Source organism: Anguilla anguilla, chromosome 1 (genome assembly GCF_013347855.1).
Source record: "Anguilla anguilla isolate fAngAng1 chromosome 1, fAngAng1.pri, whole genome shotgun sequence".
NCBI classification, from domain to species: domain Eukaryota; kingdom Metazoa; phylum Chordata; class Actinopteri; order Anguilliformes; family Anguillidae; genus Anguilla; species Anguilla anguilla.
In genome coordinates, this window is record NC_049201.1 from 80,490,542 (window position 1) to 80,504,255 (window position 13,714).

The 13,714-nt window shown below is 42.3% G+C and overlaps 1 protein-coding gene across 1 annotated transcript in view; it reads right to left on the reverse strand.

The window, feature by feature from the left end:
- LOC118232394 (B-cell receptor CD22-like) overlaps nt 1–13,379 on the reverse strand; it is a 35,028-nt gene extending 21,649 nt beyond the window's left edge. The window contains exons 1-3 of the mRNA XM_035427392.1: nt 13,354–13,379; nt 11,674–11,739; nt 9,360–9,713 (exon numbers count right to left, since the gene is read on the reverse strand). Coding sequence (XP_035283283.1) covers nt 9,360–9,713; nt 11,674–11,719 — 400 coding nt within the window. The 5' untranslated portion in view covers nt 11,720–11,739; nt 13,354–13,379. The remainder of the gene's footprint in view (nt 1–9,359; nt 9,714–11,673; nt 11,740–13,353) is intronic.
- Between the last annotated feature and the right edge of the window lie 335 nt (nt 13,380–13,714).

Genomic DNA, 13,714 nt, shown 5'->3' on the forward strand with positions numbered 1-13,714 from the left:
CACACATGCATCTGACCCCCGCTCACACACACACACATAAAGAACCAGCAACCCACCCCCCCCCCACAGTTCCCACGTCAGAGTAGTTTTTGTTTGATACCTTTTCCTTTGTTAGCTAGATTACTACTCTGTTTAGATAGTTGGGTTTTGTGTTTTGTTTAGTTCTTTAATTTGACAGCACCTTCGGTCCTTTTCTCTTACGGGTTCGTCTTGCTCGTCTCCAAATGGAGGCTGAGGAAAAGGAGAAAAGTGTAGAAAAGCAGAGTTTGACCTTCGTCTAGAAATAGGGAGACTAGAAATTGAAGCTGAGAAGACAGTTAAATTGCGGCAGCTTGAAGTAGAGGCGCTGAGAATATCTGCTGGTCAAGCTGTTTCCGTTGATTCCTCTGTGCCTCCTCAGTCAGTGTACTCCACACAAACCTTTGATGTTGCTAAGAATATTGCCGTGGTTCCCCCCTGCCGTGAGTAGAGTAGAGGTAGACTCATATTTCAGAGCTTTTGAGCGCATGGCAATTTCTAAAACGGCCCAAAGAGGTGTGACCACTGTTACTTCAGTGCAAATTAAGTGGCAAGGCACAGGAAGTCGTTTCTACACTTTCTTTAGAAGATGGACTGCAGTATGAAAAAATCAAAAGCACTGTTCAACGTGCCTATAAGCTTGTGCCTGAGGCCTATAGACTTCAAGAAGATTTCAAGACTTCTCTGCCAGAGAAAACAGTCACCTATTTAAATGAGCAGAAGGTGTCGTCCGTGTCAAAAGCCGTCATTTTGGCTGATGAGTTTGTTCTCACCCATAAACAGGTGTTTGTGTCCTATCCAGTAGACAAGCCATTCGTGCTTCGGCCCAGGCAATCAGAGTCTGGCCCCCCTCAGTCTGATAGACCAAAATGGGTATCAGCACACCCAAAAGAGGGCCGTGAGTGTTTTTATTGTCACAGGAAAGGCCATGTAATTGCTGCGTGCTTAACCTTAAAGCGTAAACAGCAATTCTCACCTAGCTCTTCACCTGGCTCCTCCCATCCTAAGGGTGTAGGTTTGATTAAGAGTATTCCAGAATCCTGCATTCCACTTACTGAACAGAGTGTGCCAGATGCTTGTTTCAAACCCTTCATTTTTAAGGGTTTAGTCTCTCTAACTGGGGATCCCAAGGATCAGAGGCCAGTTTTGATTTTGCAAGATACTGGCGGGACACAGTCGTTCATCCTTGCTGATGTGCTGCAACTATCTGAGAAATCCTCATGTCAGTCCAATGCAATAGTTCAGGGCATTGAAATGGGTTTTGTGCCTGCACCACTACACAATATCCATGCATGCTCTGAACTAATAAGTGGGTTCTTCAAAGTAGTCGTCCACCATGCCCTCCCCGTGAAGGGTGTGGACTTTATTCTGTGTAATGACATCACAGGAGGTAATTCCAGAGGTGTTAGACAGGCCAGACTGTAACTCAGTGTCTGATGAGGCAGCACAGAGCTACCCTGATGTTTTTCCTGCTTGTGTGGTTACGAGAGCTCAGTCCAAAAAGTTGGGTGTTAACCTGTCTGATTCTTTTCTTGTTGAAGAACCAGTGGAGGAGGCCATTGTTTTCAGCCCCCAGACACCAGTAAATGTTAGGTCAGAAGGGGCAGTATTGCCTGATTCAAGTCCTGAGGCTTCACATCTGCCCATTCACCGTGAACAATTCATAGTGGAGCAACAGTGTGATGTAACCATTGCTAAGTGTCTATCCTCTGTCCTAAACCAGGAGGAAGCCAAGAACCAGAATGTGGCCTTCTTCCTTGGTGGTGGTATGTTGATGCGTAGGTGGACCAACCCTGCAGCAGAAGGAGTGGACTGGGGCACTTGTGACCAGGTTGTGGTGCCTCTGAAAAAGGTGCTATCCTTGGCCCATGATCATCCCTGGTCAGGTCATCTTGGGGTCACCAAAAACATATGATCGATTTCTCAGACACTTCTTCTGGCCTAGACTGAAGTCTGATGTTGCTCAATACCGTCATGCATGCCGCATTTGTCGAACTACGGGTAAGCCAAATCAGATTATCCCTCCAGCTCCCCTCCACCCTATACCTGTTATGGGCGAACCCTTCGGGACTGTGATAGTTGACTGTGTTGGCCCTTTGCCCAGATCCAAGTTGGGGAATCAGTTCCTACTAACGATCATGTGTGCTGCCACCAGGTTCCCAGAAGCAATTCCTCTGCATACGATTACTACTAAAGTAGTCATTAAAGCTTTAACTAAGTTCTTTTCTACTTTTGGTCTGCCTAGAGCAGTGCAAACCGATCAAGGTACGAATTTCAAATCCAGAGTGTTTGCACATGTGCTTAAGACATTGGGCATTGAACACAGGGTATCTAGTGCCTACCACCCTCAGTCCCAGGGAGCATTAGAGAGACACCATCAGACATTGAAATCAGTGCTGCGAAAAGACTGCCTTGATTCCCAGACAGACTGGGATGAGAGTATTCCTCCGGTGTTGTTTGCGGCACGTGAAACTGTGCAGGAATCACTGGGTTTCAGTCCTGTTGGCCTGATTTTTGGCCACACTGTCAGGGGACCCCTAAAGATACGTAAGGACAAGTTGGTTAGCTCTGAAGCCAGCTCCCAGTCAGTGCTAGAGTAATGTCAGCCAGTTTAAAGAACGCCTGCACCTTGCCTGCTCCCTAGCCAAAACTGCTTTAGCCTCTTCTCAGGTAAAGATGAAACGTCATTATGACAAGAAAGCAGTTACTCGTTCTTTTAAGTCGGGTGATAAGGTGTTGGTCCTGCTACCTGTACCTGGATCTGCTCTCCCTGTTCGTTTCTCTGGTTCCTATGTTGTAGAAAAGAAAATCAGTGAGACGGACTATGTAATTCGCACACCTGACCAATGGCGCCAGTCCTGTGTTTGGTACGCCAACAGGCTGAAGTTGTACCACACCAGAGACAATGTATGTCCAGGAGGGATTCCAGTTAAGACCGCAGGGCCGGAGGTCTTGGCTGTGGCATCACTTTCCAAGGTTGGTGTTTCTGATGGTGGTGATGAGGATGGACTGGTGATGCGTAATGCTTCCATTACATTACATTACAGGCATTTAGCAGACGCTCTTATCCAGAGCGACTGACACAACTTTTACATAGCATTTTACATTGTATCCATTTATACAGCTGGATATATACTGAAGCAATTCCGGTTAAGTACCTTGCTCAAGGGTACAACGGCAGTGTCCTTACCCCGGGAATTGAACCTGCGACCTTTCGGTTACAAACCCAGTTCCTTACCCACTGTGCTACACTCCTTCCCCAAAGGGTGCAAGACTGGCTAACTCTGAAGTGTTGTTGAAGTTATCTTACTATCTGTCTCACCTGCCAGCTAATCATGTCGATGATGTTGAAAGGCTCATTCAGGATTTTCCATGTCTGTTCAACGATGTTCCTTCTCAAACATCAGTTCTAGAGTATGACATTAAGCTCTCCAATGCAACGTCCATAAAGCAGCGGGCATATAGAATTAACCCCACTAAGAGGAGCATCGTGAACAGAGAAGTGGTGTATCTATTACGTCACGGGTTTGCTAAGCCCAGCTGTAGTCCATGGAGTTCACCGTGTTTACTAGATTTTAAGTCAGATGGGAGTCCAAGATTTTGCACTGATTTCCACAGGGTGAATGCTATTACAGTGCCAGATGCTCACCCGCTACCGCTCATTGACGATTGTATAGATGAGATTGGCTCGTCTACCTATGTGAGTAAGTTAGATATGCTCAAGGGGTATTGGCAGGTTCCCAGGTTCCCAATGCTACAGTCATGATAACGGCAATGACTGTGCTGTGAAGTTTAGGTAGATAACAACAAGGCTGAATCCTTTTGACATAATTTACATAATTCAGATCGTTTAGTTTCACTCACTGTGGCCAAGCGGAATCGATAACGTTTCAGTAAATATATATAACTTTAAAAGATTTAATTAGATTTTCTACTGGGAGTTTTGCCATTTATTGAGGGTGTGACAGAAAATTGCGGTGCTGCTGACTGTAATCGAATGTTTTTCACATTTACCGTTCAATTGAGCAAGTACCATTCACAGTACATTTTTATGGGTTAGTGCTGTCAGATTGTGCTGGTTACTTTACATTAACCTTGTACTGTGATCAATAAATCATCAGTCCACCGTGAGGCAAATAATTTACAAATGGAGAGCATTTAACATGACAGCAGCTCTGATTAGAAGTGGACACCCTTCCAAAATATCCCCAAGAGCCACGAGGAAAATAATTAATCTGGTATAAGCCAACCCAAATATAACATCTAGAAATTTGCAGACCTACCTTGGGGCATCTCAGGTAACTGTGCTTACTTCAACAATAAGAAGAACATGGGATTCGTGGGAGGGTTGCGAAGAAGAAATCTCGGTTGTTAATAAAGAACCAAACTGCCCATCGTACATTTTCCAGAGACCACCTGGACAAACCTGAAGGTGTCTAGAAGTCCATTCTCTGTACAGATATTGACATTTTTAGTCAATCAAAACCACAAAATAGGGCAAAAACCTGACACTGCCTACCACCAAAAGAACCTTATCCCAACAGTCAAGCATGGCGGTGGGAATGTCAAGATCTGGGGCTGCTTTTCCTCCTCTGGACCTGGACGACTCCACATCATCAAGGGAACCATGAATTCTATGCGGCATATCAGGAGATTCTTGAACAGAACGTCACGCCATCAGTCAAGGAGCTGTAGCTGGGCCAAAAATGGGTCTTCCAACAAAACAACGATCCAAAGCATTCAAGCAATTCTACCAAAGAATGGTACAGGAGAACAAATATTTATGTTTTGGATTGGCCAAGTCGAAGGCCTGACCTAAATCCAATTGAGATGCTGTGGCAGGTCCTGAAGCAGGCAGTTCATGCCAGACACCGTAATGATGCTGCTGGGTGGTGAACCCAATAGCAGAGAAAGGCAGCAGGAGATTTAGATTGCATTGTAAAAACTCAAAGAAACTTTATTAAGTAAAAGGCCTGCACGAAACAGCAGGCTTGAAGGCTCAAGACTGAATGAGGAGCAAAGCAACTAAGACAAAATAAATGTTACAACCAATAAGCTCCCAAATTGCAAACAGGTGAACACATAATCAGAGCTCATGATGATTATGTCTCCCCCCTGGCGACCAGCAGGAGGGCGTGCAACTTGAATCCTCACAGAAAACCCTTAAAACATGACCCAAATTCCTTTTTCGAGGCTTACGTCAATTTCCCATATGGGCAATGGCTGTTCCTCTGCACACGAAATGTGAATGGGCCCCTCCCACAGCCCATTGCATTTTATTACAGGCGTTTAGCAGACACTCTTATCCAGAGTGACTTACACAACTTTTTACATAGCAATTACATTGCATCCATTTATACAGCGGAATATATACTGAAGAAATGCAGGTTAAGTACCTTGCTCAAGGGTACAATGACAGTGTCCAATGTGGGAATCGAACCTGCAACCTTTAGGTTACAAAACCAGCTCCTTGCCCATTATACTACACTGCCCTCCCCCTTAAATTTCCCACTGCTTCTCCTCATTCTTGTTCTTCCCTTTCTTGGTTTTTCTCTACAGTGCCACCTGTGAATAGATCACGTCGGCCCCTCGGCCTGCAGCCCCATCACAGGCATCCTGGCCCTGTGTCTCCACGGGCCGGGGGGAGTGCTTGATCGAGGCATAGTGCATGGCTTCCAGCTCCGCCCTGTTTTGGCTCTCTGCCCGGGGCGGTATCTGTGGGTCTGTCCCTCCCAGCTGTGGGTCCCTGTGCTGGGCGGTTGCCACGGTGTGGTTGGCGTAGACGGGTTCTTCTTCTGCTGCCGCTGGGGGAGGACTCTGCAAAGCAAGCGTGTTTACATTTATACCCGTATGCATTTCTCAACTGCTCCTATCTGCGACCTTCTGGCTATGTGTGTGTGTGCGCGCGTGTGGGTGTGTATGCGTACGTGTGTGTGCGTGCGTGAGTGCGTGCGTGCGTGCAAGTGTGTGTGGGTGTGTGTGTGTGTGTGTTTGAGACAGAGAGTGTGTGACATAGGGCTCAGACTCACAACATCCATTAGTGTGAGCCCTCCGCTGTCCTTCCTTCTATATTCAGAACACTGGCTGTCTCTTTTATTCCTAAAAATAACACACAACCTCACTGTCAACATCCTGCACACACCCCGCTTTAAGTATAATCACCATGGAGATCAGTTATACATTTTAAGCATTTGGGCCTCTGTTTTATACTTTATTTAATAACTTTATTTTATGGATGACCAACACATCACTCACAACCACGCCCCTCCTCCCCACCCCTACAAATCACAAGTCAGTTTGGCCAGTGTAATTGGTGACAATGAAAAACGTGCACACACCGGCCTTACAGGAATGGAGTTGCCTACCCCTGCTTTTGAATGGCCTTCGTGATGAGGCATATAATCGCCATGGCACCAGCTCCAGCAGCTGCACCAATCAGCAGTGAGGTAATGCTGAAACCTGAACAAAGAACATTTCAGTTAGATACGGAGAAACACCCTTCGGACAAAACAAGAGGGGAGAAACAGGCTGAAAAATAAAGCTTAAATGACATAGGAGTGCTGCACTTGGTGGTGATATTAAACTTCCACAGGTAAGTACGTGTCAGGTGCTCTTCAGGATGTGCAGCAGTGGCTTTAAAAACTGTCTAAAAAAAAGTATTAACTCTGTATTCCAGAGGTGGGGTTTAACAGTTCAACACTAATAACCACAATTAACAAAAAACTACAATTTACAAAAAAAATGGGGACAAATCTACTGTCATGGTTCTGTGTTTTCCTGTCTGTGTTTCCCTTGTTGGGCCGCCAGATGGCGGCACTTCTGTTTTGTGTCCTGCTCGCCCCGTTAATTGTATGATTGTTTTCTATTGTCTCGTTATTCCATCATTGTTCCCACCTGTGTCTTGTTCCCTGCTTGTTTGCCTGTCATACGTAAAGTCTTTGTTAATTTTCCCTTTTTGAGTTTGTGTTTTTTTCCCTCTGTGTTTGGGTCCCCCCTACCCGTTTCGTGACATCTACCTTCTCACTGAGACCAGGGAAGCTTGTAGCTCCAAGGGTCTCTATCCTTTAAGTCTCCTACTAAAGGAGGGGTTTTAGTCTATCACTTCCACCCCCCCCACCTCCCCCCTCCCCCCTCCATTTTTAGGGATGTTTTAGCACGTTCACTGTAGGTATCTGTATGCACGAACACCATCAAAAGTCATAGAATGAAACGTAATCCCCGTAGAATATATCCTAATAGTAATTTTGACCCACTGTGACCATTCAGTAAATACAGCATAGGTATTGCGACCGTGTAGCAACTCCTCCTGTGTCAGAACAGCAGTCACAATACTTGAGCAAATCTGGAACTGAATGTGTTCGGGTTGTCATGGCCCACAATTTTTTCAGTGCCGTACAATGGGGTAGTTGGGAATTGTAGTTTTTTCTGTGGTTCTTGATGTATTAGTGACTCCTTTATATGCATGTCATTTAAAGGCATAATGCTGTCTTAATGAATTTTGACATGTTATTCCTGTGATATCTTGGTGACAGTGATTGCTATTATGAAGGCTATTTTTTTATTTTTTGTGAAGTCACGTTGGTTGTTTTTTTTTTTTTTTTTTAACTATGTAAGCCTGGTCATGTGACCTGGTCGGTGGCCAATGAGTCCTTTTAAAAGGACGGAAGTCCACACTGAATTTGTACCCTTAAACTCACCTTTACGTTAATGCGTCAATGTGCTTCTCTGTACATTAGTACATTAGTACAGATAACATGTTAAAAAAGAGAAATGTGCTTCCATTTACCCGAGTGTTGCTGCGGAGACGGGACGTGGAGCTGGAGGCTGGAGGAGCCGAGAGTGTTGGTGCTGACGCAGAGGAGAGTGGGCGTGTCTCCCTGTGATTGGCGCATGGTGATGGAGCTCCTCAGGCCTGTGTTCCCCAGCTGCTCCTCCCTGATGACTCTGCCAGTAGAGTTAGTGACCCGCAGTCCAGACACATGCCACTCCATGCTGGGAGAGGGATTCCCACGGCTCTCACAGGAGCAGCTGATCTCTGCTGCAGTTCTGCTGCAGCTCCCAGAGCCAGAGATCTGTGGCATGTCTGAACACAGGATCCACAATTACAAACAGCACAGTTGCACACATATAATGGTAGTATGATGAATGCAATTATACAATAAATGCACTGAACATACATATCACATTCAGCTGTACAGTTGTTGAGTTCTCCTTGCCATGTTCATTCTGTGCTTCACAGTAGTACTGTCCTCTGCCACTGGACTCAGTCACATTGAAGGTGAGATTCTGTCCAGTTCCTACAGTGTTATTCTCTGTCCCATTCACTTTATACCAGGTGTAGTTCTGCACTGCTGGGTTGGCATTACTGCTGCAGGTCAGAGTCACAGAGCTCCCCGCAAACACTGATCCAGGACTGACTGACACTGTGTTCTTAGGAGGATCTAGGAGATGTGAAAATATGGTACATGTTCAATTAATTTTTATTTTAGTTTGTGTATACATTTTGAAAAAACATTTATACTGATTTTGCTCTAAATATGTTTTACCTTAAATGGACAAAGATAACATGTCACTGACACTTGGCCCAAAACATAAAACTGAACACAGAAATACAATGAGGGAAAGGATTTATAGTCTGACAATAAAAATCACGGCTGACTGGATGGAAAATCTCAAATAGATGTAAAATTAATTCTCTTGTGGACTTTTTCATACGACAATTGGTAAACCCAGCAATCTTACATAGAACTCTGAGATTCAGATTGGCCTCAGATGTCTTCTGAGTGTCTCCTTGTTGCAGTGTGTAAAGTGCCCCGCAGGTGATCTTCTGCCCATGGTGGAGGTGGGAAGCAGTGAAGGTCAGAACAGAAGACACTGATTTGGTTTTATCCTCATTCTCTTGCAGTGTATCCACACTGTCACTCAGCCTGGGGGTCCATGTCAGATTTGGGGGGAATTTGGGACAGGGGGCTGCAGCAGAGCAGCTCAATCTCACAGAGGTCCCCTCCATCACCTCCACCCTCTCTGGGGTTAACTTGGGTTTGGGTGGAAAGTCTAGGAGACATGGAGACACGAGGACGGGTTACTGTCTGTCTCAGGATTGGAGAGTCACACAGAACTCAACACAAACTAATCACCACATTAACAGTCTGACTAACATACAGTATTTACAATGTGTAATCTACTAACAAGTCATGTCTCTTGCATTCTTTTTTTCTACATCCAATGTGTAATTCTGATATAAGACAGCATTTCTATCTCCTCTACCTAATTTTAAATATGTAAGGTCCCAGCATAAACACAATGGCACAAAAAAAAAGGCATAACAGCAAATTCAGTACCTTGAACATTAATTTTGACACCTGTAGGAAAATTATACATGAGAGGAGTCTGGGATTCCAATCTGAAGAAATAAGTATCATTGTGAGCCAAAGGGAAGCGATCCAGGATTGTGGTGCAGTTCCTCTCCTCCAGTTTTCCAATTAATGTTCCTTTAATTGTGTTCTCAGTTTTGTTGGAATCAAACACGATTTCACCGTTATTGCTACTTTTTTTCCAGAGTCCTTTAGCCTCATCTGTCAGATCTTTGTCATATTGAGGTTCTATATCAAATGTGCAGGGGATCAGCACACAGGATCCACTCAGAGCTTCTATTCTCTGAGGCATCCTGACTTCAAATTTTCTCCCCAGAGCACCTGCAACACACACAACACAGCTCTGTAAATACAGCAGCTATATGGGGATTGGATCAGCTTCAGCTTTATACACAAACAACAGGAGCTTTACAGACCTCACAACATTTAATACAGAATATTTGTGTGTGGATGGACTGTTCTTGCTGACACAGTCTGATCACGTCCTGCATAGACATTCGCTTTTGACCACAATTTCTGATCCTATTTACAGATATCTTTCTCATTGATTTAAAGGCAGATGTCATTTTAGTTCCTGTTCCTATGGAACCACTAGCCAGGTGAGCAGTCTTTGTGACTAATGCTCCTGCCATCCGTGCTGCAATAATGGACCCTCTTTCAAAGCTACTTTGATCGTTTCCTCTTTCTATCTTGATCTAAAATCGAGGTCTACTTGGCCTGCTCATCAATTTTATGCATGGTACAGAGCATGATAGGATGTTAATTGTGTCAGGTTTCTGTTCCTGTTTTCGGTTTATTCCTTTCTGGGCCGCCAGATGGCGGTAGTTCTGTTCCTTTTCCCTGTGTAATTGTATTATTGGTTCCAACTATTCTATTATTGTTTTTCAGTTGTGTTTAGTTATCCCTTCCCTCTGTGGTCTGATTGTGCATTGTGCCCTCCTGTGTCTTGTTAGTGTCTGGTTTAAGTTCTTGCCTTCCCTGACTCAGGTGCTGGATCCTTGTGTGTTTCTGACTGTGTTCTGCCCTGTTTGCCCACGCAGGGCAAGTCTCAAAAAACCCAAAAATAAAACTATTCCTTGGTGTTTGTTCTTATTAAGAGTAAAGTCTTGTTTTGGATTTACCCCTTTTGGATTTTGAGTTTTTTACTCTGCGTCCATTCCCTCGCCTTACCTGACAAATTGTGTAATTGTATCATGCAGCACGCCTGTAGGGAAGTATCTGTATTCATTATGTTTCTCCACTCATTTGATCAAGTTTTTCCTTTAATTTGTCACCTGTCTTATATATATATATATATATATATGAGGGGCCAAACAGGAAATATTTAATGAAGTCTGATATATATACATCATTTCTTGATATATATATCAAAACTGATATATATATATATACATTGTTCTTGATATTTATACATTTAAAAAAAAATATATATACATCATTTCTGATATATATACATTGAAACCGATATATAACAAGTGAGACAGTGAAATGTTTGCTAAATGCCTATAATGTAATGTAATGTCGCTAGCTCTCCAATTTTAATACAGGCACATATTTGGTCCGCTTCTTGTGGGTCTTCCTGGAGTTTGCCCGGGTTTGTTAATGTGAGCCATGCTGTTTCTGAACGAACTTCGCTTTTAAATTCAGCTACAGTATACTTTGTGGTGAACGTGCTTCGCCCTTATTTTTTAATGGTACGCAATGGCTGACAGAGCCAGAGAACTCGTCCAAACACTTTTAGACAGTGACACATTTATTGAAACACTTGCAAACGCATGTGGTAGACCTGACACTACAAATGCATTGCACCCCCTCGGTTTCAATGTATATATATCAGAAATGATGTATATATATATATATATATATATATATATATCAGTGTTGATGTATAAATATCAAATATGATGTACATTTATCATTTTCAATGTATAAATATCAAAAACAATGTATATATATCACAGTTCAATGTATATATATCAAGAAAGATGTATATATATATATATCAGACTTCATTAAATATTTCCTGTTTGGCCCCTCATATATATACATATACACATATATATATATATATATATAAATACAACACTGATTTTACTGACTGAAATCAGTAAATATTGCAATAATAATTAATATAAAGCACATTCATTATCTACAAAATGTATATGTAAAAACACAAAATCCCAAAATCATGTTTTTACACTGTAATTATATACAGTAATCCTTTTGGATCGCTGTACATTTCTACAGTGTAGTGTTAGACCCCACCCCTTTAATGACCCACCTTGCAGCAGGCAGCCAATGAGGATGAACCTCTCTGCTTTAATCATGACTCTGAGGAGCAGAGGAACTGAAATTAGAAAACAGCACTTACACCCTGGGGAACATTACACAAGTTTATCAAATGTGTTTTTATTAATAATTTGTATGTTTCATAGGCTGCCCTACAGACTGCCATAAACCACACATCTTGCCATAAACATAATTCTTTAATACACCTTAATGCTCAACACAGAGCATAATTGATTGACAAAAGACTGCAGAAGAGTTTAGAATGCATATTTAAATAAAACAATTATAGTTGTTCAGGAATTCGTTCACATCTGATGTTGTCTGTAGTCCAGCTCCGCTGGGCCCAATATATATTCTAGAAATCAATGAAACCACATGAAATAGGCTGTTATGTGTTGTGAATGAGTGTCCTGACAGAGCCAAAGAAAGGAACACATGAGCTCAAGAAATGAAGACAACACGGCCACAGTCATTCAGGCCTTACACACTGGACATGTCAACACTCCACTGAGTCTCTACGACTTTCTCAGAACACACAAGAAGCTGACTAAAATCTGCCGGGCAGCTCTTCTAGTAGTTTGTCCCTGTATCCTACTGAAAATGTTAAAGTACATCCAATAAAAAAGGACTATTTTTTTTTTTTTTGACCTAACTGAAATGAGCAAAGTTGTTCAAGCACAACCACACTCTCCCCAAAGCACAGCTGCAAAGGGATTTTATATCGTCTCGATTCACTTCATTAAATTAGACGCTGAAATGTGGACGAACATGTGGGCCTGTTTCAGAGCAGAGAAATGTGTGCCAGCATACATTTTAAAAAATTGTTAAAATATTTTTGTTTATGCATAATTTGAATTTAGAGTAAGTGCAGTTAAGCTTTTTTTGGTGATTGCTTGTGTCTCTTGATTCAGGCAAAGCTTGTTGTTGATGATGGTGCCTAGATATTTATAGGCTTATAAGAACTGGGTGAAAAGTATCAAACAAAAGCAGACTTGCAGTATATTTCCGTTTTTCCCCGCCAAACCAGAAGTCTGAATTGTACTGAATTTTACTTGTAAATACAAAAAAATGTATTTCTTTTTTCTAAATCAGAATAGTTTGTTTAATACTTTCGTCACAAATCTGATTTCATAGCAGAGCAGTGTTAGGTACGACATCTTCGCAACGGGCAAACTATCTCCATGCTACGTAGCGACTCCGTCCCACAGACAGAGCCTATTAAAGAAATTGCTTGTGTTATGTTGTTGACTCAAATGTGACCAATTATAAATTACTTTCAATTCCAGTGCGCATGGCAAAATGACTTCGGATTAAAATGGAAAAATGTCAAAAGGCTTATTAATATTGTGGTGTCCTTTCAGTGCATATAATGTGTATTCTGATGCACACATTAAATTGTCTGTATGAGGTGCAGTTTATCACAGTATACCGTAATATTTGAGGAATATGACGTTTAGACTCAATCTGTAATTTCTTTATTTTTAGGAAAATTATAAAATCACTGACAACCACAAAACATCTTGATAAAAATAAACTTAATGTGTTTCCATTATAGACATAATAAATCAACTTCACTGCAGTTATTTTTTATTAAATGCCAATGATATTTGCAGCCTGAATATAATCTGTAGTTTGACTGAGCCAAGCGCTACACAGGTGGAAATATACTTACTGTAGAACAGAAGAATATCCGGTGTCTCTCCCCTGCATACTGACTCTCAGCATGCAAAGCACAAGTATAAATGCACACAAAAGAGGAACTGCTCTCATGTGGCATTTCCTGAATCATGCTCAGAACGAGAGGATGTCAATATTTTTATTTAACTTTAACAGAAAATGTGCGACGTGCAACACAGAGATGCAAAAAATGTAGAAGGTGCCAGACAATTGCTGCTCTGATGATCAAGCTACTTTGACTTCATAAAACAGTAACAGAGTGTGCCTTTGCAGTTTAATTAGAATAAGTAAAATAGCATCAATGCGCAAAACACAAACAATCAGCAGAGAAATACCAAAAGGAGAATGGACAAAAG